Source organism: Falco biarmicus, chromosome 4 (genome assembly GCF_023638135.1).
Source record: "Falco biarmicus isolate bFalBia1 chromosome 4, bFalBia1.pri, whole genome shotgun sequence".
Taxonomy (NCBI): Eukaryota; Metazoa; Chordata; class Aves; order Falconiformes; family Falconidae; genus Falco; species Falco biarmicus.
This window is the reverse complement of record NC_079291.1, coordinates 102,881,419-102,909,396: the sequence shown is the minus strand read 5'-3', so window position 1 is coordinate 102,909,396 and position 27,978 is coordinate 102,881,419. Positions and strand designations below refer to the sequence as shown.

At 36.4% G+C, this 27,978-nt stretch overlaps 1 protein-coding gene across 1 annotated transcript in view; it reads right to left on the bottom strand.

The window, feature by feature from the left end:
* Positions 1-2,880: 2,880 nt before the first annotated feature.
* The window catches only part of IL17RD (interleukin 17 receptor D), a 50,666-nt gene continuing 25,568 nt past the window's right edge, over positions 2,881-27,978 (bottom strand). Inside the window, exons 2-13 of the mRNA XM_056338171.1 lie at positions 23,956-24,013; positions 20,451-20,576; positions 16,327-16,445; positions 15,752-15,872; positions 14,691-14,735; positions 14,440-14,591; positions 13,562-13,627; positions 12,951-13,005; positions 10,976-11,086; positions 9,062-9,246; positions 5,633-6,572; positions 2,881-3,312 (exon numbers count right to left, since the gene is read on the bottom strand). Coding sequence (XP_056194146.1) covers positions 3,197-3,312; positions 5,633-6,572; positions 9,062-9,246; positions 10,976-11,086; positions 12,951-13,005; positions 13,562-13,627; positions 14,440-14,591; positions 14,691-14,735; positions 15,752-15,872; positions 16,327-16,445; positions 20,451-20,576; positions 23,956-24,013 — 2,094 coding nt within the window. The 3' untranslated portion in view covers positions 2,881-3,196. The remainder of the gene's footprint in view (positions 3,313-5,632; positions 6,573-9,061; positions 9,247-10,975; positions 11,087-12,950; positions 13,006-13,561; positions 13,628-14,439; positions 14,592-14,690; positions 14,736-15,751; positions 15,873-16,326; positions 16,446-20,450; positions 20,577-23,955; positions 24,014-27,978) is intronic.

The following is a 27,978-nucleotide window of genomic DNA, read 5'->3' as shown; positions in this document are numbered from 1 at the left end:
AAACTGAACAAAAATGTTTTATTTTGATATTTAACTTCTAAATTGTAGTATCATAAAAATTTTACTTCTGCAAATGTCAGCTGCATTCTATTTTCAACAGTTGTTGTGTTTATGTACAGGTACAAATTACAGCAACAAGTACACTTCTCATTCAAAATGCTGAACACACTGCTATATCCTGAACCTTCAGCTTTCCAAAGGTTTTTCCACCCTCCCAGAAAATACATTTTAAAACATCCAAACAATGTCCACGCACTTGAGTCTAGTAGGAATTAAAGGGATCCTTTCACCATTAACATTCTGTTTCTAGAGTTTACTAATGCCTGAAAATAGTAGTAAGCTAACCTCTAATACATGTGTTAACATTGTTTTATTCTTTTTTTACAAGGATTTTTGCTGTTATTCTTACTGGAGGGAAAATACAGAATTCTTGCAAATTCAGTATGATGTCCTTCCAGCATCTCAATATACACAATATTTTTCTGATTTTTTTTTTATAAGCACCATGGCTTTGTAAGAAAGCTACGCTAAATCAGATTAAGTATTGCTTTCCTCAGTTTTGTATACTTCAAGTGTGGGCTGTCCTACCCTAAATTTTCAATTAATTACATTGTCTTTCTTCTGAGGACATTTAATATGCTGTTTCCACCTTATGCCAAGAAATAATGAAGGAATTATTCTTTTCTTCCAACTGCCCCACCCCAACAGACTTGACTGGCATCTGCACAGACCTTTTATAATTTAAAAAAATGAAAATAAAAAAAGGTTTGTGGGATTGTACAGCAAATTTTGAAGAAATAAAAATAAAAACAACATTAATGACAAGTGACTCTTTGTGCAATTGCTTTGTCTATTTTCAAAACTGAGCCTTCTTGGAGCTCGAAATGAAAACTTAATTCCATTAAGTACTATCAGTTCTGCTACTAAATTTAACAGAACCAGGAAATCTTCCCAATCTTTACTCTAGCACAAATTAACAGTATGTGAGCTGGGACTTTCCACAGAGGAAAGCAGCATTACCATCACCAGCTAACTGCTAAGAAATTGCTGCCTCCTCATGTTTTCCAGCTTTGGCATTTCTATGCACAGCAGCTCTCCAGCACACAAATTTTGTAACCTTTCTGCCTGTCTCTTATCAATGCAAACTCTTTAGTAAAATGGTAAGAATTACACTGAATCAGGATCCTTCATAGCTGGATTTAGTGGAAGAGCATTTACCTCTAGATTTTTCTGCCTGGTTTGACCCAGGTATTTTTCAATTTCAAAAAACGGAAACACATGAAGAACTGTGCCTTCAGTACAGCCGAAGGCACAGCATACAAAAAAAAAAAATAAATTGAAGGTGCAGATGATTCACCATGTATGTAAAACTACCTAAACTTACTTAGCTATTGTGAGTTTCAGGTTTTCCAGTTAGTGTTCTTTCAAATTTAGAAAACAGAAAAAGTAAGGAACATTACATTAATGGACAAGGCCCTCCAAATCTGACGCATACATCTAGTTGATCACAGAATTCCTCATCACAATTGCGAAGCATGCCAGAGTCGTGCCATCGATGGTTATATTCAAATAACCGTCACAGCACTCTCTTACTCCACCTGTGACAACAACTGCAAGTCTTTTGTTTGGAAATTCAAATAATTAAATATAAACTGATGTAAAAAAGTACCCAGGAGCTTTAAAGTTACTCAGCCAAAACCATCACCAGTTTAACAGTTCTATCTCAGGCTATTGAAATGGATAATACAATGTAACGGTTATTAGCAAGAGCTAATTCTCATCTACCAAAACTGAGAGAGTATTTCAGGTGTTCAAGTTCTCCCTTGATGTAAAGCAACCTGTTAGTGGAATGTGAAGACAGGTTAAATGAGACAGAATCTGACTCCATGAGCAAAATTAGCAGAAACACATTGCTAAGGTGTCCTTTATTATTTGCTGTTATCATGTTTGTTATAATAATGCCTACAATTGCAGTTACATAGATGGGTTTTACTTATGAAAAGTTGCTCTCTGGAGACAGCAGAGATTTTGGATGATGGTACACCTACCTGGTCACTGCAGAAGAAAGGACACGCATGCTCCATGTCTTTATGTAAACATGTCCAGTTGTAGTTTTAGCATTTTTTGTTAATGTAACACTAGTAGTATTACAATACTAGTAGCATTATACTATCTTAATCTTTAAGCAATGATAAGTAGTGTGAACTGCAAAATAACTCATGGGTTCTGTTTACTGGTTGGCTTAAAACAGAACGAAGTACTCATGCCTGTCTTAATTTGTTTTACACCAGGCGATTTTGTAGCAGCATGTCATTGAAGGATAATATGAAATCCCCCATAAAGCATACTAATCTCATGGCTGAACAACTCCTGAACAATGTCTTAAATAAAAAATTTGGCAACTCTTCCCCAATCTATTTAAAGTATTATTTATATTAGCCCTTCCAGGAAGAAAACAGGAAATTTTGTTTCCACGGTATCACTCAGCATATGCAGGATCTGTATTTTTGTCTATTATAAAAATGATAGTTCAGACTCGGTGTGGTACTACTTGTGAGTCATAACTAGACGGATTGTGGAGAAGAGATAGAAAAATCATACAGAAGAGGGAGACCTGCCCTTATCTGACATTAAATACATTAATATTTGGGAGAGAGAGGAGACTGCAGGAAAGGAGCTCAAACATTTCTAAAAGAAAATTATTTCTTCTGATATAGAGTTCTTGATCTCACCTTTGGTATTTTACCTTGCTTCTGAAAACAATCCTGCTCTCATTCACCACAACTCTCCTTCCATCAAGTATGTCAGCACTTAAAACTAGAGGCTGGACTACAAAATTTGCTAATGTTCCAAGCTATTTTATGTCCAGTTGCAATATTATTTCTAGCCGAAAAACTCAATTTTTATTACAGCATCTGTAAACACTGTAGTATCATGACATGTAAATTAGTCATAATAATTTTGAAATGTATTCCCATCTATTTTTCCATGCTGCATTTTTCAAACCATGAAAGACTTCATATAAAGATCAACAGATTCAAGTTTACTGGCCATAAAAGAAATCCCTTAGGAATAACAGATCTTCTTCAGAGAGTATTTGGTCCTTCAAGTAGATTTAGTGCTGAGACAGTGTGGTAGTTGAAGCACAAACAGAGGCTGTTGATAAAGTGGCAATGCATAACAACATTGTAATGTATTATAAAGGAGCAATCGCCTGCAGTTCATCAGTATGGATATGGCAGTGAAGTTCTGCTTTACAGATTCCAGGTACTAAAAATTTTGTAGCGGTGATTACAGGAGGTTCTTCTTCCCCTATAAAAAGGAAAAAAAAAGTGAGATTCATTAACTGAAACACTGATTTTGTATTTGGTCAACATTTTAGAAACAATGCAAAGAAAACTTAGAAAAAAACCACTCCAGATCATAATGCCATACATTCATGAGGCTGAACTACCATGCTCAGCAACCCCTTATCTAATGAATCAATACAAATTTTCTGCCCAGGCAGGGCTGCTTAGGGAAGACCTTATTAGTGAATGGACCTAGCAAAGGTTTAGTTCTTGGTACTTCCTCAAAATTAAGCTGGTTTGAACTGCAGTTGATGATCTCTGAGAATCTTTTCTTTGCAGATCAGTAGTCTGCACATGAACTGCACTGAAAGACAGAAAGTATTACAAATCATGTGACTTACGATTTTAATTCAGAAGATGAAATCAAACTGGCCTTTAAAGAAGGAAAGATCCACCTGAAGATGTTAAATGACAGAGCTATTCACTGCTGTTCTCACCAAGTAATGGGTAAAAAACAGGTAGCCAGAACAGAAATGGTACTGTGAATTCAGAGTAATAACCTAGGCATGTCCAAGGTTATTCTTGGAACAAGAATAAAAGCTAAAAAAAAATATCTATCTACTCCTCCAGTTATTAGGCATGTAAGTATTTTTGTATGTCTGGGACTGTAAAAAGATTTAATGGGTTGCACTCTAATAGGCAGATGATGCTCAGTTCTAGATACTGTCTCCTTTGTTCCCTGTACCTAACTAGGACTGTGGTTTTGGTTGAGGGGAGGTTTGAGTGAGAGTCAGGGTGGTCTTTGGACAAGGACAGTGAACTGGAAAACCAAACCTGTGGTTTCCTAAGATACTGGAACATCAGTGTTAAGAGCCAACGCTAATGCTACAATGTTTAACCTCCGTAGCTGAAACATGCTAACAAGTAGCTATGTGACTTGAGAATTAATTACTGCACAGACTGCCTCTTTCTTCCAGTGACTCCCCGGCAGCTGGGATACCCAGCTGACAGCTCCAGGACTGAATCAGGAAGGGAATACTGGAAAGGCATTCTTACCAAAAGGCCATAGATTTTCAACTAGCATCCTAGTTTCATCCAGCACTAGAACCTTTACAGTTTATCATCTGTATTTTTTCCCACAAATGTGAGAAAAGGCCACATTAGAAGATGGCAGGAAATTAAAGAATATAATATTAATTCTGAAACAATAACTGTGTATTTGTAGCTTATTTAATTAAATCAGTAAATCTGTAATTTTTTCTCCCTGAAAAGTTTTCAGATCTTAGTTATTTTGTCTTATAGACTATCTACCCTATAGATAGAGATGCTATATCTGTAAATCAACACCTACATCTCTCAGCCCAGGATAATTCTGGCACCAAACATTATTTATGACTTATCTGAATAATAACAATAATAATAATAAATAATCCATTTATCCAAGAGAAAAGCCTAACATCTACCCTAGATAGAGATGCTATATCTGTAAATCAACACCTACATCTCTCAGCCCAAGTTAATTCTGGCACCAAACATTATTTATGACTTAATCTGAATAATAGTAGTAGTAATAATAATAATAATAATAATAATAATAATAATAATAATAATAATAATAATAATAATAATAATAATAATAAAATCCATTTCACTCTGATGTAGTTGTGATACCAGTTCAATGTACTCCAACTACAAAGGTCAGATCAGCTTTTGAGATAGTCTGTGGGAATATTTACACCTTCAAACTGTAGGCATCTAAGCTGCATACCTATGTTGGAGAGTGTCTTGCAAGCATTTAAATTCTCCCACTGAAGCCCATGTGGTCATTCCCCCCAGCCGCGTATCTGATGAGAAGCCTAATGTCATTCTGAAACGTGAGTTAGCCACAGTACAGACTATAGCTCTAACGGTTCTAGTATGTGCTGGAGCAGATAGGATGTCACTTTTAGATTTATGGCTGTTCTGTAAGAATGCTTCACCATATCACCCTCTTGGTTTAATAACCACACAGCTGTAAGCTGAGTATCCCAGCTGCCAGGGAGTCCCTGGAAGAAAGAATCCATCTCTCCAATAGTAGGTCAATTAATGAGAAGTGACTTATTAATGGAATTCTAGTGAAATCTTAATTAGCTAAGAATCCCATCCCTTCCTGCCCCCCCCCCCCCCCAGTTAAGGAAGAGAGTAATTTTTCAGAAGTGACTTAAAACCTATCATTTTTACCATTACCTTTTTCTGCAGCCATCTATACGGCTCCTCACATATTATCTTAAAGTATTTTGAGATGGCAGAAATACACTCACAATAACTGAATATAATTTTTGAAACACTGCGGGGTATCTTACCTAAACCTGATGATGAAGAAACACTTCCTGTAATGGAAGATGTTTCAATTTGGTCTGTCAATAGTCCTTCCATTAAAGATAAGGATAATTCAGATGAAGGAACAGATGAATCATAGATTCCAGAATCTCGAGGCATATCTTTAAGATTTGAAGCTTTAACAACATGCAACAACGGCTGAAGAACAAAGCTGCCACCACCTTGAATGTCCTGAGTTTCTGTGTCTTCTCCAAGGTTTAAGTGCTGAATTATACAGTGAGAGTCTGAATTGGCCACCGAAATAATATTTGCATCTGTTTTCAGGTAAAAATCGCCATCCATCACCTGCTTATTCACTAAGTCATTTAAAACCAAGCCTGAATCAAACTTTTCCATAACAGGCTCTGAGTAATGTAATGAAGGTGGAGGGAAGGGAATAAATTGTTTCTCAAACCAGTCTGGTTCCTGATCAATGAACTGATGCATATTGCAAATGGCAACATAAAGCGACCTCCCAGATTTGCTCCTGAAATAATTCCTTTTACTAATGTTAACAGGACACGCCTCCGAGTCCTGTACACTAGGATCTCTGGAGTGTAAATGTGAATACAGCTGAGGGAGATTGTCCATGAGTTTGTATTTTGTACTGAGATCCAGAATACCAGGGATGTCTCCTTCACAGGAGTAATCAAAATAGACTGCAATAAACTTGCAGAGGTCATTTGAATTCTGCTTTGCTTGACGAAGCTTCTCTGCAACAGTCAACACAGCAAACAGAAAGAGCTCTCCTCTTCCTGCATCTTTGGTTACCCCTCTGTGTTTCCAGTTCCTTTTTTCAACAAAGTATTTCATTCCCTTGGAACACACAATGATGATGAACTGGGACTCGTTTATTTTTTTAATAAGCCACTCTTTCTGACCTTCTTTACAAATTTTTAGATCTTCCCACAAATCTAAAGCCACCTGTAAAAGAAAAGAACATTCTGGTCGATATTGACTATTAGATTATTAAGATATTTTTGCTAATAAAATTGAGATGAGTTATACTGAGTCAGCTTTTATTTAACACACAACTGAGAATTAATGAGGAGTTTAACTACAGCTTGTCCCTGATGCAAATATAAGCTGTTCTAAAAGAGAAATAAGTAATAACTAACCTAGTATTGATAGTGGACAAATTGGAATCAGTGATATTAACTATGTCAGTAGTTATTCACCAAAATAAATATGGCCTCATGCTCATTCTAAACTTTGTGGGCTGAATACTTCAGTGGGCTAAGGAAGTGGGTGAATTGCTAAGGTAAAAAGGAAAACCTTCCAGACTGCCTCAGATAATTTAACTGTTATATATCTGGGTCCATAACGGGCTGAATATAACAAAAATCACAGAATCACAGAATCATTTCGGTTGGAAAAGACCTTTAAGATCGAGTCCAACCATTAACGTAGCACTGCCAAGTCCACCATTAAACCATGCCCCTAACTACCATAGTAATTTATGATCTTTTGCATATTCATGAAGTCTGATGCCAAGAATTTTCATATCTAGATACAAACATAACTAGTGTGTACAACATCCAAATCCTTTCAGTTAGGATGCAAAACAGCAGAAGCTTGTCTCTGGTAAGAAAGCTCTGAAAATTTTTATCATAAGAGTTATATGATTTTGTACTTTTTTTCTAAACATTCTACATGATCTGAAATGCCCATGTACACCAAGGTGAAGGACACAACACACTACCCCACGAAAGACAGAACAAGCAGTAGAACAACAGAAAAAAACAGATGCAAAAAACTTCCATAATAGACACACATGAAAACACTTACAAAGCCTTCTCTCAAGCGTTTTTCCAGACAACAAAGTATTTTTGCTCTGTCACCCTAAGAGTGGAAAGCTTTGCCATGCCAGAAAACAGAGAGTAGATGGATGCCTGGAACTCAAGGACTCATGAAAGCTGTTACCAGACGGTCAGCTACAGGGGGAAAGCAATCAGGCCTGAAGCAGTCAAGCAGTTGGACCAGATGATCATTGCAGGTCCCTTCCACCAGAACTATTCTATTCTGTGTATGGGGAAGACAAGTCATTTTGCAGCTGTTTGGGAGATATTCTGATAAAGGTAAAACACAGGTAAGTTTTTATTTTGTGTCTGGTTTTGTTTCTGTTCTTCAAAATACTGTCTGATCTGCTATCTGTATTAAAGGATTTCTAGTATGGTCAAGTTATTATTTTAAATAGCTATTAAATGGCCCTGAGTTTTTCATTCTTGAGAAAACATTCCATATGAAAATACTGATCCATTTGGAAAATAATGGATCTGCAATCCATATGAAAAATACTTGCGTGACTGTTCCATTATGCATCGGGCATCACTTTTAATATTAAACTCCACAGCTTTAATAACACCACATTATTTCTGTATGTAGATGCTATCAGTATTCTGTTATGTAAACCTTAAATGGTGCCTAACACCATATGTTCCATGTGTTACATAGTTATATGTGCAGAGTTACGTTAGGGTACATAGTTATAGTGGTAACAGCTCACCTTAACACTATTCCAAAGGATGACGTAGCAGGGCCAAAGTACATCCCGGAAAAGGGGATTCAAATAAGTTACTTTTAAACACCTGACCTGAACTCTTTTAAACATATGGATGAATTATGAGCCCCCCCCGCCCCGAAGAGGGGCATGGCGATGTGGCCGGGTTGGCCGCTGGAGGGCAGGGTGGCCGCATGGGTGACAGGGCTGGTCCCTTCCGAGTCCCGCCGCACGGTAAAACGCAGCGAGAGTAACGGCTGTCTTGTCTTTATACAGCTAAAAAGTGAAAGGCCGGCCATATATTGATTGTATTTTAGCAAGCAGCCTGAGATTATAAGCCTTGACGTTCAAAGTAACAATTTGAATGTCTTTCTCAAAGCTTTATATCAAAACCAAGAAAAACACACAGATTTTACAGCATTAAAGGGAACAGAATTTTTTAAAAAAATCAATAAAAATTCATAACTAATAATTAATCCTAATTACAGAGATTTTGCTCTATGTGTAGGAGTTTTGATAGAGTCAGCTGCTTTTAAATTACAATAAAAATTTATTTTAGGAATACTGAAATATATCAGGTACACACCAATACCTCTTTGTGGCTGCTGACTATAACGATGCAAGACCTACTAAACAGAAAAACAAATTAAAACAGGGCTGAATGAAAATCCTGGAATCAGTATAGTACAAGCTTTCCACAATTCCTTTTTTTTTTTTAAGCAGGCTGTGATGTGTTCCTTTCCATAAGTTAAAAAAATAGTAATTATATGGCAAATATTTAGAAAAACAACAGAAGTTATTTCTGTGGAAGGAGAGATTGAAATACCTTATTTTCAAGCACATATTATTATGAGTTCTGGGGCTGCTGCTTCAATCAAGGAAAAACTGTTTACAGAAGAAATGCTGAGTTTACCTCACAGCCACAGAAGTCCTGAAGAAAATAAGCAAAGCACTGGATGACATTAATGTGTTTCTGGCAATCTTTACTGGAATAGCAGATGAACACTTTTGGCCGGGGACGAAGCCTTTCCACATGGAGACCTGCAGCATATGCTGAAGATTCTGAGCTCTCCTCATCTAGATGAGAATATATATTTTCTACATTGGAAGACAGAAAGAGAGTTCACACTACAAGGCTTGGGTTTATTTTTTGGTTTTGTTTTGTGGTTTTTTTTTTTAAAAAAAAACTTTTGCAGGCTCATTACTAATGCAAACAGTAATGACATTTTTTCAAAAGATTGTTCTTTCCTTTCCAGCCTGAAAAAGAAAAGTTGCACACGCTCTATTTATCCAGCTTATGAGTGGCTACATATGTGGAACACACTCTGAAAGTGAAATGTGCAGTTATTACTGTACAGCTCAGAAAACTTAAGAAAGGTTTCTTTTATAAATAGAATGAGGTTGTTTCACCTCTACCCAGCTTTATGAGTCTTCATCTCTGTTCAAATACTATAAGCCTTAAAGATGTATCATCAAGATTTTCCTGTATAACAAAGTCTCGTTTTAAAACAAAAACACACATGCACAACACAAGCCAGGTAAGAATATTAAATTCCAGAACACAGATCCCTTCAGAATACCATACAGTATCTTTCTGGTAGATATATATACATATACATAAGTTTGGACATTAAACTTGACATTGATTTGAATTAAGTTATGATTAATTAAATCAAAATAGCTATTGGCGTTTCTTTCCTTGTATAGATGCCTTTATACTGCAATGTAAAGGTCTGGTCTTACGCCAGACTAATTCAATCTAGTTCTACAGTTGATTAAGCTAATTTGGAATAATGTATTAATATTTCAAAACACAAGTATCCATCTAGGGATTTAATTTAGAACTATTCATCAGGAATAACTATTCTGGAACAACTCTCTCTCCAGACAAATCCTCAGTGATTTGTCTCAGTTTTTTGTTGGAACTGTGCTAGCTGTGAGCAAAGGGATAGCTACAGAAGACCAGAAGGTAAAAGGATTTAACCCAGATGGCATATAGCACTTGCAGTATACCTCAATGCCAAAATTCAGATGGATAACACAGATATGTGAGGTTCGGGGAAGTAATCTTTTTCCATATTCATGAAACTGCATGATTCCCTCAATTCTACAAAAAATGCCAATTGATTTTTAACATCTCAATGTGACAAGTATGGCTTGCCAGCTCCTAGACACAGAGGAGAAGCCAGCAGAAGGATGGAATCTAATTTAGAGAAACATCTGCAAGTAAGTCTGAGAAAGAGTAAATTTAGGAAGATGGCTTAGGATGAAGTGTAAAAGCGACTTCCAGGAAAGTGAGCAGATCTGGAATAACAGAAACAGGCAGTATTCCAGACAGTCCTGAGAACTGCATTGGTATCACACAGTTTTACTTTCCTTATGTTTATTTCATATGTTATGTTTATTAAAATATGTTATATTTTAAATATTTCCATATTTTAAATAAATACGAACTAGACATTTCTGAATGAAATAAGGGAATGTTTACAGATCTGCTTGTATTCTACGTTGTCATGTAGTACTTTCACAAATAAAAAGAAACTCAAACTCAAAAGTATTTCCTAACAACAATTCTGTTCTCTCCTTTCTACAGTGACATCTTGATTTGTGATACAATACTTCTATGGCAACAAATTATGATCAAGCACTGATTAAGAATTTGCTGCAAGTTCCAACATGCAAAAGAGCTGTGGGGAGGAAGAAGAGAGAAGTAGAAAAGAGCACTCTTCAGATAAAGGTACTTCTGGAATAAACCTACTAGTTAAAGACTTTTTTGGTTGAAAAACTGTATCTTTAAATGGAACTCTGTAACGAAAAAACATCTTACCTTGCTGTTTCTTGCGGCACATCACTGTGAAAAGGGTTGCAAATGCTGAAATGACAACTAAAGGGACTGTAATGGCGATAGCTCTTATCGGTCCTGCCCACGGAGAATGTACTTTGAAAAATAAAGTAGAATTAGCCACATGCAAATAAGCGATGCTATAATTAGCTAATAAAATCTTCACACTGGGAACATAAAATAAAACTGCTACAGTACATTATTATCATTCTCAAATATAGAGTAGAATCAAACATCATGTTCTGCTCCATTTTAAATAGGTTTCATGCAGGTTTACCTCATCACCACAGCATTAGTGACTACCACAAGTAACAGGTGCTGCATGCCAATTCATACCCTCCCCCGCTGCAAGTTTTGATAAGGTACGCGATACTCATTCGGACCTGACAGACTTTTGTTCCAGGGTGCTGAACTAGCCACTTAGAAAGAACTGTCTTCCTGCACAAGTTATCTTTAGCAACTATGATTCAGTCCATCCTGCCCACTGCCTTCATCTATAGCTATGTTTTCTGTCTGCAGACACATTCTGAAATCCCTATTTAGCTTTTCAATAACCTGTCTGATAAATAGACATGCTAAGCATCCTCCCGACAGGTTTTCCAGACTGCTGGATTTCAGGGCTGAAGCACACAGGCAGGTAGTGTTTAGGCTGCTCTCAGTTTCATTACATTATTTCCACACTACTGCATGCATCAGTTGTACGCAATTAAAATACAGGCTACGATTCTTCGTGTCCATATATACAACAAAAATGACTTTCCCACAAAGATTCTCAATGACATGTTGATCTAATCTGTACTAAATATAAATGTACAGAGATGCAGATGCATATTTACAAGTGTGCATGTCTACTCTTTTTTCCTTAAGTCGAAAAATCACAGCACCATTGCCTCAGTAGTCCTGATGACAGCAAACAGACACAGGTGTGGCGGTGTGCTCCCCCCACAACCCCCATCCTGTCCCTCACCTCTTTATCAACGAACTACCAATGGCAGAGATAATAACCGTGTCTGGTCTGTCATGGCAGTATTCGACTTGAAGTGGCCTCAGGGGTTTGACCTGAGATCTCACAGAACAGTTAACAGGTCTAACAATCAACCCAACTGAGTGATGCCTGGGTGGAGGCAGAGGCTTCACAGTCCAGCATTGCTTCAGCAAAAGCCAGGAAGATCCCCCCCACATCTGTACCGAATACCCTGCCCTGTGCTGACCCATGGGCCCTGCTGACCTCCGAGGGTCCATCAGCACACAATAACTGACTTGGGCCTGCCTCACTGTCAGTATAAACCCGGCGTTCAGAATCCTCTGTTTTGAGGACAAGAACTCCAACCACTGGACAAGTCAATGAGTCTGGACCTCTCTCCTCCCTGAGCCCGGACACCTCTAGTAAGAGCTGTGCCCCCAGCTACACCTGATGTCACCCAGGAAAGTATTGTTAACTGAAGCGCTGAACTCGAGCTCGATTGCTGCAGTAAGTGCATTTACCATTTACCAGTTAAGGTGGCAATTCTGAATTTGTCGTATCTGCCACCTTAACACACCATCTATTTTCATCCACTTTGCTAAACTGTTCCACTTCAAGTCCTTAAAACTGGACTCTAACAGGCAAACGTTGACTCTCGATAAAAGTCCTTTGGCTGGGCTCTGACATGTTAATGGTAACTCCAATGAGTGGCTGTACATATAATCCTTTAGACTTAAACCCGTTGCCCAAATCTGAGACTACAATCAGATGCAGCTGCACCTAGACTCCCCTTTGAGAAGGAGCTTAGAAAACAAGGGGATCCTTTCTGAACCTTGTGACTCAACTGGGAGGGCTGTCTGCCCCTGCCCCTGGCTACTTAAGACTCTTGCCCCTTAATGCAACAACAGGTCAAACAGAAATTTCTTTCCAACATAATTAAAACAATCTAAATTAATAATACAAATACTGTATACTGTTTAAAAAGGAAATTCATACCTGGTTTTAGCGCATAGTGCATAGTTTTCCTTGTTGTATTAGTGTCATCAACCAGCTTTGAAAAGTAAGAGTTGAATTTATTTTGTGGAAATTTAATTTTATTCATTTTCTATAATATGTAAACACTGTAACAGCTATTATGACCAAATGTGAAGAAACTTACTGTTCAAAGTTAAAATTAAAGAGCACCACAAACTAGTAATTAGTGAAATCACTTGTCTTTGTGGGTACATAGTTTAATGTCGCAATATTAACTTTCAGAGTTCACATATTATCATCACCAAGAGAAATACACAGCTTTCAAGTATAGTAAAAATTGGCCAAACTAAAGAATTCCCATTAAAAAGAAAATAAAAAATTCAAGTCCAAGAATTATGCAGGTCCACAACTTTACTTGAAAGCACAAATGAAACTGCTATGCATTCGGGGAAGAAAAACTATGGAAAGGTCAAGAGCAATCTGACTAAAAACCTTTACTTGCCCAAGGTACTTTAATAGGGATGCCTGAAGTCCACTTTTACCACTGTGACTTGAAATACTTCAATTTCAGATAATTTCTCCATCAACGTGCTCATGTAGCTGTTGTATAAATTACTATTTATAAATATTACCTCAATTATATAATCCCCTGGAGATACATTCTGAAGAATACAACTTGTCGTATCTGTGTTTTGCTCCTACATCAAAGAAAGAGAATACTTTGCAAGCCATTCACATACTTCAAAAACCTAATTAAAAATACATTCACATTGATTTAGAAATATGGAATACCCTCCTGTATTAAGACACCTTAAACCAGCAAAACTAAGTCTTTCCATTCAAATATGCAGGGACTACAGTTGCCTGCCTGCAGAACTACAACGTGATTAATTATTAAAAAAAATATATATCCTTAAAGTTTGGCCTAACACATAAACTCTACATTATGTTCTGAAGCTGCTTAGCTTTTAGAGATTTAGGATGAAAGGGTGACTAGTGAGAACAAACTTGGCATCGATACTAACCAAAGTTAAGGAAAATAATACAGCGAATTGCAGCTCCCATAATAAGACTTCGGCACACAGCTGTACAAAATGACAGAGAGCCTGATTCCATGCACATACTAAAATGATAACTATCTTGTGATAATCTCAGATAGGTAGCCTGAAGTGATCAATTTTGGTGTAAAGGTGAAATAAACCAATACAAAATAATATGCGTCACAAACATAATAAAACTGCAGTTTGAAGTACTAATTAGTTGTAGGGTCTTCAATAGAGAGAACACTTTTCCTATTTGTTTATGCCATCCAGCTCCAGTGAAGCCCTCAAGCCTGGATTTGACTGATAAGTGCTATGAGAATACAATTATTATTTACACAAATAATGTCAAATAGTTTTAAAATTTTAAAATTGATAGTATTCTATTTTTAAAGTATCTATAAAACCTTAGAACACCTAGTATTAGTAGGTCTTGTGCTTTTTAAGAGTTGCAAAACTCAGCAACGTACCTGTTTGCAGGTCTTCTGCTTAAATGGCCCTTCATGCTTAAGTTTGTAGTGAAGAAAGTAATATCTAAAGCCAAAGTTGTGAGGTGCATGATCAAAGGACACTTGCATGTTAAAACCCTGCTGGGTAACATTTAGGTTCCTTGGCTTCCAGTCTGTCAGAGGAGAGAGTAATGAATTGGAAAAAAGTGACTCTTCAAGTGCAGTTAATTTTTCGTAAGATGAATATACAGAAAGTATTACATTTTACTTACAAGGTTTGCAGACAAGGTTTTCTGGCTGTAGCAACAATTCACATGCTACAAATACACATAAGAATTATTAATTACACAGTACAAAAATGCTATGCTATTTAAATAGAAAAAGAATGAGGGCAAAAGAAACAAATTCACCATTTTGAAGACAATGTCCCCATTTTTTTGAAGGCTCTGATATGCCTAGAGTAAATATATTTTGCAAACTCAGCTGCTTTGTTATAATTTCAAATCCCTTCTCATCTTTATATGAGAAATACAGGTTCATTACTTTGAAAATAGCACTCCTGAGTGAGACGAAAGTGATAGCACCAGGCACAGCACAGCAGGAGAGCAAGCTGAAACTAGACTTAAATACATTTACTGAGAGTAAGTATGCTGAGCACTATTACAGAGACAAATGTTACTGCTGTCTGCATCAACAGACAGGCTTATTTTAAGAAAGTTTTACAGGGCAAAAAAACCCTAAGTAGGACAAGTATCAACATTTCACCCCAAAGGGTACTTGGAGTTTCTCATCACACTATTTAAGCCCTGAGGAGTTTATTCAAGTTTCTGCTCTCTAACTCCAATGAGAATTGCTAAGTAATTTTAATTCATTTAATTTGATTTGTTGCTATCGAATTTTATATGTATTCCTCAATACTACCTCTAGATAACTGTTTTTGAAACTGTGGTCTCAAACAAAACTAACCTGAGCTTCTTCAGAATGTGCAGAGGGGAGAAGGAGCAAACCATGGCCATGAATGAAATGTTCCCGAGAACCATGGCAGTAATCCTGCTGTAGGCAAACCTGAGAGAATCTCAGGCCTACCCGAGACTTTTCTTCTGGCTGTTGCCTAACACATATTATCATACACCACAGATTTATCTGTGGCATTCAAATTCTTTCCACTTAACACCCAGATCTTCCTTCGAAGACTCTGTCAGTAACGATCTTAACCCAGACTCATCTAACATCATCATCTACTACATTCCTTTGTTGGGAAAACTAAAAAGCCAGGGTGGGGCACCAACGGTGAAGAGATGATATGCAATACTATACTGTATGCAATACTTACGTCTAGTTCGGAAGAAAAATGGGTGGTAATTACTTTCATTTTTAAGGGATGGAAAAGGAACAATCTTTACAAAGTAATCTGTTTCAAACTTCAGATTTACAAAGGGCTGTGATTCCATTCCCTACAAAAAGACAAGATTGCAACATATTTTAAAATCAACTATTATACCTGAAAGTATCTCTCAAAATAAGCCCACAGTTTTACAAACATAAGCAGAAATTAATATATTAAGAATCTTTTATCTACCCCTCCTTTAGACATTGACAGGTGAAACCTCAATACAGAGCTGGATGTGGACTATTACAGACGTGCACCTTACTCCACAGTCACCCAAATGACGGTTTCCAGCTTCATGAAAGCTTCTATAGAAGGGGACTAGGTCTGTCTCTAAAGTAACAACTACCATTAGTTCAAAGAACGATACTTGCAGGAAGCAACCTGCATCCTTAGCAAACAGCACATTCTGTATATAGCTGCATAGAGATACATTTAGATTTCATATGCAGCATATAAACACTTTCAAGACCACTCACACAATCAAGCAACAATGAAACTTCTTGAAACAAAGCACTTACTGTTCGTTTAAAACTGGGGCTGAGCTGCTTTGGATCTTTTAAAATCATCTGCTGGCATTGTCTTCCCTCTGATTTTAACTCCTCAAGTATTACTCGAAATCCTTTCAGGTATTCAATCCCTGCAAACAGCAGGGCATTTAAATAGAAGACTAATATTTCCAAATGCATCAACATGAAATATGTTTGTGTTTAATACCTGTTGTTGCACATCAGTTCTTCCTGCATTTTCTATCTTGCCTATTTAGAACTCAATCCTTGGCAAAGGCTGCAATTACTACATACTTGTGTAATGCTTAGAGGGGAAGGGCCCACATCTCAGTTTGGGGCTTCCAAATTATCACAATGTAAATTATTATTACCTTCATCCCCTCAGGAATACTTTTTAGAAACTTCACATTTCCATTATTAGCAATGAAATGTAACACTCTGCTAGCAAATTATACAAATACCCCATTACAACATCTTCCTATAATTTCTGAGACTACCAGATTAAAGTGATAGCGGTTGTTACAACTTCTTTAGTTCTAGTGTAGTACAGGATAACAGAAAACTTGACTTAAATGGAATGGAATTCATTCCAGTGTGTGAATACTTCCAATTATTTATAACTGATGCCAGAACTACAGCCATTTTTTTGCAAGTTACTCTAATACATCTAATTCTCAGCACAGTGTCTGCACATTTCTTTGCAATGTTCTCATCATGGAATTACTTTGTTACAACACTAAACAGAGTCATGGTGATGCAAATGTCACAGGGTAATGCCAGAGTGTTACCCTGTGATACTTCTGTGGCTCAGGTCTAAAAGTCACTGCATAGCTCTTCAAGACTAACTACCACTACCTCATCTAATTTACAACTTTTCAACAGCATTATATATGGCAGAATACATAACTTACAAAGGCTGTGTCTGATAAGTAAGTGCTACATAAATCAAAATGGATTAATTTGATTTTATGCTATGCTTGTGAAATTAAAAAAAAAAAAAGTATGATTTTCCATGGACCTTGTCTGTTTTATTGGTTTTCATGGTTTTATGGTTGAGGTATTTTTTATGTTTTATAATTTTGTAGAAGATAAAGACTGAGTTGCCTGATGTGCTCTCAATATTCCAAGGAACAAAAGCACTATTTGTGCCTACATGAAGGCCACAAAAGAGAAAGTGTCCAGTCTCCATGTTACCTCATGTAACATGTATTTCCTATTAATATTAATTATGTATTAATTAGTAATTATGTATTAATGTAATTGAAATATCATGTATTTCAAGAGCAGGTGCGCTCTCAAGCTTTCCGAAGGATTGACCTCAGATCATTACAAGAAAGAAGACCCAGCTTTGTTTCCCACAGGGAGGTGATTCATCCAGTTTGCAGCTGAAGTTTACCAAAAAAGAGTATAAAAGTTACTGTATTTAGGATCTCAGTTGGTGTGAAGAAAAAGAAATGACGAACAGGTGTTGGTACAGAGTGCACTACAGCGCAGCAGTCTCCACATTGTGTTGATCACGCACTCCTATCAATAGAATTTTGAGCACAAACCCCCAGTTTATTTAAAAAATAATCATATGTACGTACTGTGCTACCAGATTATGTACATTATAAAAAATTTTTAAAAGTATGAGATAAAGATAAAAACTATTTTAAAATAATTTTTATTTAAAGTAATAAACAATTCGTTCCTACTGTAAAATATTAAGCGTATTTTTGTGTGAGAGCTATGTGATTGAACATGCTTCATTATTTTTAAAATCTTGATTTAACATTTTGTGATATGGCAATTCAAAGGTCGGGTTCTAAGTTCAGTTTATTTTGTTGCTTGGTTTCAATGGCTGTCATAGCTGAAAAAATAACCTCAGGAAGTGCATCATTGGCTGCATTTACTAGATCATGATACCAGTTTTTTACTTCCATCCTCTAACTACGTAAAGATTTTTCTTGAAATTTGGCTAGTAAATTTCAGTTCTCCCCAATGTCAGTTGTTGTTGCAAGCTAATCAAACAATGTGTTGCATTTTTACATTTTTAAAAAATTAGTTCAAAACCCACTGACTCTGCATTCAGAAAATTTAAAATAGGCTAGAAAAATATTTTTCCTGATTTTTTAAGTGTAAAAATACAAGAGTTTTTATAGGTGAGTAGCTGGCATTGTTTTCTGCAACAAAATCACGTAACAAAGGAAACACTTCCAAATCCCCATTTCCTAAAGGCTCTTTCTACAGCATGAAAAGCAGTTACTTTCTCACTCATTGTTAAAATGTCACCTTTGCCTTGAAGAGGCAGTTTAATTGACAGGTTTGGGTGGGCTTTTTTGGGGGTGGGGTGTTTTTTTTCGGGTCGGTTGGGGTTTTTTAAGGATCTGCTAGGTAGCATACTACTGACAGCCACTTGTCCATGACAGAAGAGGTCAGCAAATTTAGAACACTTGTCTTTTTGTGACAGAAGAATGCTTAACACAAAGATTTGAGCGTGACAGCTCTTAAGCACTTGGCCATAAGATAACCAGTGAACCTCTGTGTGACACAAAAGATTTTCATGGTCATTCCCCATCTCTTTAAAAACTACTGTAAAGATTCCACTATTTAGATGTCTCGTTTTTAGCAAATTAACCACACTGATGACATCCTCTGCACTTCTGGCTCCAACTTCATTGGTGCGACAGTTTCCCTATGAACGCTGCAATGACTGAACGTCACATGTGGTGCCACCTTTAACCTTACTCTTCATTCCAGTATTTCCCTCTATTATTTCAGCCAGTTTTGCTGTGGCAGGCAGAATAAGTGCTTTCCCAGCACTATGTGTTTTTTCTTTCACTGATGAGTAAGAAATCTCAAAAGAGATTTCACAAAAACTGGTTTTCAAAGATTTATCAACTTTAGTGAAATTCTGTATTTTATTGAGTTATTGCATGGCTTCAAACATCACTGAAAAAATCGCAGAGGTTTCTCTTCATGTTCCAGGTGCTTAGTTTTCCCATGTCTTGCTAGTTGGGATGGCTTCACAGTGTTAGCCAGTATCTCGAGGCACACCATCACACTTTGAGCAAGGTTCATCCTTCACAATGGCAATTGTAAATCTGTATTTCCAATAGTCTTGACAATTTTGGCCAGCTCTTTATCAGAACTAATTAGACAGTCATTGCTTTTACATTCTAATGTGGTTGACAGAGGCTGTACTACAAGTAGGGGAACTGTCAGCTCTACTGTTTTCTTATTGTTCACACGTGGTCACATTATTAGCATTATCTTCAATGATCTTAAGCCACTTGTTGGTTTCACAATGGTTAGTGTAGTTAAAACGAGATAATATAATCGGTAAACCTACTTAACCTGGCACACATACACTGCAATACGTCGCAGTATGCTGAAAGCACATTAAAGAGTGAAGGTGCCACTTGGGAACCCCTCCACACTGTAGAACCCCCACTCTTCCTTTGGGATACCTGATCTACCACACGTGAAATACTGAGCAACTGACAGAGACCAAGTAAAGGTGCCAGTGTCAATCCGTATACTGAATGTTAGTAAAGCTTAGTTTTTCATTTCAAGATCAAAAAAATATGTAAATAGTTCTAAAATTTTCTTCACATGCCTCAACAGATCATCTTGCACACCTCCCGCTTGGGAAACTACCGCTCCAGTGGACAACAAGGTACATCCAGTGACACTGAAGTGACTGAGGAATATTCTTAGTGACCAGACCTGACAAGGAAACACATTAACGTTTGTATCGCTACAATTAAATAATATTTTCCACCTGTAAGCCAATCTGTATCCTAAAGAATCTTTAGGTGCACTGGCAATTACTCCATCAATGCCACTGAAATGCACCAATGCTTTGGAGCAGAGAATGAAGTCAGAGCTACTGCACAGTTCTGAAGAGCAGGAAAAATTCAACAAACTGGAATAGCAAAAAGCAATGTACAGCTGTAGAGAGCGTCATAGTTTTAAAGCTATTTCAAGTGAGCTTGTAAAAATAGCAGCTTTGCAAAGCTGTTCAGAATTTATTTCTTCTTAAGCAGTTTGTGTCAATGATTCCAAGTGTAATTTAATTATTTTACTTAATACCAATCAGCAAGAAGTTATTACCAAAGACATGATGAATTAGTCCATTTCCCTCTACTACTTACCAATGGCATTTGCTGTCCAAAGTATCGTCACTGCAACCTGTTCGTAACACGCATACTGACTGATAGTTGTATTCTGCACATCTCCAATCACGTGTTTTCCCACTGAATTCAGGTAAGGTGTGCAGTCTAAGAATATGGAGAAATAAACGCTTTAAGAAAAACATTCTAGCTGGCATTCTTGTGCCCCACCAGAGCAAGTAAATCATAATCTGCCAACAGCACCTCTAACGCTGAAGATCTATTCAAGCAACCAGCTTCCAACATAACCCACATCTTTCCATGTAAATGAAGAATGAAGTTAATTTCTGAACATTTCTTCAAGACTGACCAAGGTAAAAGCTTCATGTGTGCTCTTTGTTCTATAAAAATAAGTACTTTATAGTGACTCTAGCTGAAGCTTGTGTCTCAGGACACTGAAAACCACCAAAATTTTAAAAATCATTGAGCACAACCATTTTCAACAGTTGCAAACCCCTAGTTCGTAGGACTCCAAAGGAAATTACCAGTTTCTAATACCAGTGTAGGCTGTACCACAGGAAAAGTAAAAATGACACGTGTTGGGACTCCCGAAAGAGAACATTTTTCCTCACTAACTACTCGAAAGAACATAAGGACTGACATGAACTTTGTGCATGTACAGTGCTTAGAGCAACAGAATGTTGGTCAACAGTCAGGCACGGATGGGAACAATGAACAATGTGAAGCTTTAGAACTGGTGCTCCAGAAGTTCTTTTTAACCACGATACTGCTTCATCCTGACCACAAAGAACCTACTGCCTAAATCCATCTCATTTCTGTTATCCATTCAGTAGCTGCATCTAAGTAGACCATTTTACTGCCACTGGATCCGGTCAGAACTGGTTTTGCCTTGTTATCCTCACACAATATAGTGTATTCCCTGAAGTTACAGCTCTGCAAACATATGATTACAGAAAAGCTCAGCTTTCATTAATAAAAAAAAAAAACCATTCCTGACTTTGTTGCTGAACTTAACCATGCCTTTATGTACACAAAACAAGAAAACAAATAACAAATTTTATTACTTCTAAAGCCTTACAATGTTTAGGCTCATATTCTGTGACAGGAAAAGAAGTAATGGCCAGAGAATTCCATAGTTCTGGAAAACAGTATACGTGAAGACACGTATGCACAAACATTCTGCTTTTGAACTAGTGGAGCCAAAAAAATCCAGGAAAAGTTGGGCAGTAGACTGTATATTACTGACTGATAATTTATTCTAAAAAAACCGGAGATCATTATATGCTATGTATTCGTCTGTAAAGAGTTTGTAGAAATGAAACATGAAAAATCAAGTGTTACAATAAGCCAATACAGAAAATTGAAATTTAATTCAGAGGTGTGATCTTAAAGGCAAGGAAAGAAAAATTAACTGAAAAGCAATTTTAGAAAATGGCTTTTTACTATGAATAACAATAGTAAGGGGTCTTTTATGTAACTCCCACACAAACAAGAATAGAACAGTTTGTACAACACTGCCTTTTACAAAAGCTGGGCAGTTGGTATTTACTCTGCTGTTCGTAGAATTCTGTTGCTGTGAGCGAACTCAGTGACAGCGTGAGCTTCCTCTTAGGAGAATAGAGCATCTCTTTCAATGGAAAGTTTAAAGTAACAGTTTTTTGCTAGGTCTGGATCTAATTAACAGCAAGCCCAAGATTTTGGATCCTGGTTACTAAAATTTTATGGTCAAATGACAATTTGCCAAAATGGAATATAGCACAAATGTTTGAAGTTTGACTGTGAATCACTGATTTACATTTTTAAAGAACAACAGATTTAGGAAAAAAACAGCAGGGAATAATTATACTTTTCAGGAAACCACTTCTTTAACTTGAATACGAGTGAAATACTAAAACATACAAATATTTGGTTTTCACCTAAGTAAATAATCTAATGAACTAATTTAACAACATAAAATGCAGTTTGCTAGAGTTCCTGTGTGGCCAAATAAAAGCCTTTAAATCACAGCCAGCGAGCCAAATTCTCTTTTGTGCTGGCTTTTTCACGGTTCAGTATGTATTTCCATATTATATGAACTCTTCAGCCTTGCTATCAGGGAACTATTTTCCTAGTACTGCAGAACTCAAATAACTCCTTTGTCTAGGATGCATACAGTGCCAGCAGAATTTTGAATTCACACTTGCCATTGGTTAAACATAGTTCCTGGTGCCAGAATTAATGGAAAAAACATGACAGATACTGGGACTGAAACAGACTCCATTGTGTTAATTAAATGTTGGGATCTCTGTTCTGACTGATATTATTTCCTGTTTTTCTTTATGTGGATAAGAAAAAAAAAATTGTAATTCTCTTACAGCAACCACTTACCTCCTGTACAATCTGATATGTTTTGCTCATTTTAAATATTAACATAAAATTAGATTTAAAAAATCACAGTTTAAAATTGCAAATTCAGAAATTAACATAAAAATGAGGAACAAAAGGATTATCAAAATTAAACAAAAGCACTGTTAGGTTTCCTGATACATGCTCTCAATGAAGAAATTTTACTCACATTAGCCATCCAAGGTAATCTCTTTAGGTAGGAAAAAAACCCTAACCTGTGACCTGCACTGGCAGTAGTACAAACGTTACTGCTATAAATTAGGACCTTTTCTTGACTCTACATTGAGTTTATATGGATGACGGCTACTAACTGCCCAAATAAGTATAAATTCTCGATGTAGCCAACAGTCATACTTTACTGACTAGACAACACAGATGACAAAAACCTTTAAAAAATGAAAACGGTAAGAAACAGCCATTTAGCAGACATTTGAAGAGGTCTGAAGTATTATTGCTGCAACCTGCTTGTTAATGTTGTGATGCTAGAGATAACTTTCTTCTTAGTTTCACCGCAAAACATACCACATCTGCTACAGTACTAAAACCACCTGTCTGCACTGAAAATGTAGACTGCAGTTTTCCACTAACCTGTTCCTTTAACACTGTAGCCAATGAAAAGTTCCAACTACTTCAAGTAAATAAGAGATGCTATTCACCTTCAACATTCATCTTCAATATTAAGCCTTGCAAAAACACATTTTTATGTGTCTGTATACAAACTACAGGTTTTCTACCTGGAGACACACTTTACACCATTTCCCCCCAAAAAATTACACATCAGAGAAATGATGTATAAAGCTTGAAATAATCCTTTGTTATGACTTCGTGTGTAGTGAATATTTCAATGACTGTGCTCTTTCACAGAATTAACATAATTCTCTATAATTTTCAAGCCAAATACTGGGCACACGCTGTAGGCCAATCAAAGTGAAACTACTACGTATTACAAAATTATTTTCAGTGAATCATAGGAAGGAGAAGACCCACCAAACCCAGCAGAAACAAATCTGTTTTTTAAAATTCTGTCAATACTAAAGAGCTCATGCTATTCTTACAGGCATTTTTAAGCAACACATTACTACATATACAACTGTGACGGAGTCCTTCATTTTTGTGAGCGTAGTGCAAATTTTCAACTTACTGTCATATTTAAAGGTGATATTGAGTAATCCATTGTTCTTCGTGACTGATGACAGCCCCTGTAGAGAAATATCAAGAAAATGATTTTAATAAAGCAAGCTACTTGGAACTTAGGTAGATTTTCATTGTGTAAATACTTGCGGGAGGATGACAGAACTTGTTTTTTTTTTTCTTCTGTTTGGGCACACCATGCAACAATCTGAACACAGGCAGTGACAGAACAGGTTGCACACACCTGCATGCACACTCACCTGTCATCAACTTTCCAAATGTAATACTCAAAGAAGTGAAAACAAAGAGAAACAGAACTGAATATAATATTTGCATGAAGACATGAAATTCTGACTTAAGTAGTATGACTTGTCCCACGGATATGAATCAGGGAAGCTTATTTTCGAAAGGCAGTTATGTGACGCTCTCAACTTCTACCATCTAGGTTAATCATGCCCATACAAAAATCATACCTTTAATCAAGGCTTAATGACAAATCAAAGTGGGTTCTCCAGGGCAACCACAATGCAAGAGAAGAGTCAGAGAGAATGTCAGTCTGAAACAGCCGATTTAAATTCCACAGTCATGAAAAAGAATACCAGAAGTTCAAACCGAAAGAAGAAAGAATGTCACTGCTAAGCGCTGTGGTCATAGCACATCAGTGTATTTTCTCAGAGAAGGTCACTTTCAGAAATTAAAGGTAGGAGCAAAACAGTACAACTGATTTAAGAGCACTCATCACCTCCCAGACACTCCTCATCTCATTAACTACCTCGGAACAGGTGCCTGAAAGACTATTAGCTATTTGTTAATTGGGCAAACAAACCCACCAAGTTTTCAGCACACTCAGAATTCATCTATAATCAAGTCAACTTTTTCTCCTAAGTCTACTATTATTCAATGCTAAGAAGAACTACACAGAACTCAAAGCTTAACATAAACTGAGGTATGATAAGTCAGGACACAAAACCTCTGGCCTGGTTCACCAGGGTGCCTGAAAGGTCATGACAGAAACTTCCTACAGAGCGAGTATCAAAAGTCCAGTGTCTAGGTATGTGCACACATCTATCCTTCATTAAATTATTTTATACAGATATATTTGCATGTAACTTATGTTTCTGTGCCTGATATCATTCTTGTGGAATTTGTATTTCCATGTCCTTTTGAGTCTTACATGGTTTATGCACTGGGTTACTTTTATGTTGGTGGGGTTTTTTTTTGTTAGAGGCCCCCATATAGATGCCCCAAACATTTTAACATGTATTATAAATATTTTAAAGAAATCATTGCTGATAATAACTTAATTAGACAAAAACACAGACTGAGAATTTAAATTTCAATCTTCCCATTGATTATTGTCTAAAAATCAACAAATAGTTGAAGGAGAAAAACTTCAACAGTAGATTTCCAACTGGAATAGTTCAGCTAATTACAACCCGCAACTTTTCCAGTACAAGAGCACGTTGTAGAAATCCACTATGCTACAACAGACACCCTTTCCCAGTATCAAATACTATTAAAGCAGATACTGCCATCCTTGCTGAGTGTCACAGAGACTGAGGACCAACAGAATAACTATTCCATTGCTCTCCCAGGGAGGAATCCAGATGCACATGAAGGCTGAGGAGTCTGCTGTCTCTTCTACGCTTATAGAAAAAAACTTTGGGCTTCAGAGATGCAATACCTTACCCTTCAGAAAGCACTGAAATTGTTTTTGAAACACAAAATGTAGTATCACCCTCACTGGACACATTGAAAACCTGAACACTGAGTCTTATGGAGCAACAGCATTCCCTGAAAGGCAAACATCGTATTTACCATTATCTTTAAAAAAAATACCATCCATTTACATAGAATTGTGTCCAGGTTTACTGCTACAATGTAAAAGGCAGAAGTTAATAGTAGAAGTGGACTTCAACAGTAATTAGCTGTCCTCAGGATTATGCATAAACATTCACTGTGTCACTTAAGTCAGACAGAGGTATTTAGAAAGAAAAACAAGGTATGAGTTAAGTTACTTTAAAAAAAAAAAAAGCAAGCAACACACTACATAAAGCATGAAAGCAAATCAGGTCTTGATAATATTGTTCAAAGTTAAATTCGTAATCTCACTTTCTTTTACGTTGGCTTTTCATTTGTTTAACTTAGATTTAGTCTGGCATTAAACAAGCTGGTATACAAAAAGGTTTCCTGAAACAGGAAGGTGTCATTTTTTTTCAGTCTTAACTTTTCTATTAATACCTGTTCTATTCTGACTCATTTTTGGTTTCTCTTAAACTACACAAAATGTCATTTAACTTTCTACTACAGAAAAACAAAGACATGTGTTTGATTAAAGAATGATGAAAAAAGAAAGTATTGACTTCATATTTCTACAGGGAGATAAACCATCAAATTAATCATTAGCCATCTACTTTTGTGTTCCAGAGTTGAAGTTTTGAAAGACAGACATAAATTTCACCAAATCCTGAAGAAAAATAGCAAAAGTATTTCAATTCATTAGATAGGATCTTTTATATCCTATATTAACAAAAATGCAATATACCAATGCTTTTCACAGCACCTTTAATTGAATTAAAGGCATTATGGTGACATCACAAAATATGTAACAGTAAAAGCATAAATCAATATACCACAGTCATTAATAACTTAGATGCAAAAAGTAAATTAACATAAGCCAAACCCTGCTGAACTTAAGCAGCACATGAGACTTACTGGTTGTAAAATTTTCCTCACAAGTCTATAAAAGATGTAAATAGGCTGCAGTACTTTGCGAGGAAATTAGGGTCACCTTAAAAGTGTTGAACTGGATATTTATATTAGTTATAGGTTAAAACATGTAAGCTAGTCAGACAATTTAATTGTATTAAACTGTGGCATTAATCCTCCCAGTACTTACAGCTGTGAGTGCAACAATATATTCTTCCAGGAAGCATTCCCTTGGTTTTAAGCCATAAAGTAATTGTGCTATTGAAACGGCTTATAGCTAAGACAACTTGTTTAGAGCATCTTCCTTTAAAACTATAAATACTAATGTTACGGCCTTTGGGCTCTACATTCTTAGTTAATTAACCACTAACATTTGTTTAATTTACATGCAGCTTTTAATTTATTCTGAACTTGACTAGAAAAGAAAGCAAGTCTTCGTCGCCTGGAGCTTTGTCTACAACATCCCTTTGGTCCACATACTTCTATACACATTGACTGAGGAAGAATATATAGGAAAGAAAACAGCCAAAACATCTTTTATGAAGAACTATAGACCACTGATCTTTAAACAGATAATCAAAGTTGAAATGCACACAGATTAAATGAAAAATTATTTATCAAGAAGTGGGGGCTAGGGGGGTGTTATACACAACATTAAAACACCAATTATGTGAGCTCAAAGCACAGAACTGTACAGGAAACATGATAACCCAAGATCCAAATCCTGCATCTATACTGGGCAAGCAAGCTAGAATTTCTATCACATATCACATACCTCAAATCACAGAGATCAGTGTTGGATCTGTTCCTCGCTCCACATGAACAGCTCAAATAGTTACGTTTACAATCCTAAGATATCTTAAATCAGCACAGTTCTGAATAACACTAATACACATCATCTCCCAAAGAATGAGTAACTCATTTGGATGTTCAAGGCATGTAGAGGCTTTTCATTTTATATAAATATCCATCTTTCAACATGAAAGAGCACAACTATAAATAAAAGGCAAAGACTATTACATGAAGTTAACCTGCATTTTTGTTTGTTTATATTTTTATAATACCTAGCTGTCATTTATGGTAACAACTTATTAATTAAATGCATTTATGACAACTATTTCTAACCATTACTAGGCCAGAAAGGAACGAAGTTAGGATTACATTTCCAGAAAATTAGCTTAAATGAAATTTTTAACCACTGGAACTAATTATGCCTCCAAGAAAAGTTATATTTGATGAATTTCTGCCATCAGAGGTGTAAAATAAATACAATGGAAAGAAATAAAAAAATCTGCTTAACTTTTTATTGTTGAACTTTTCCCTC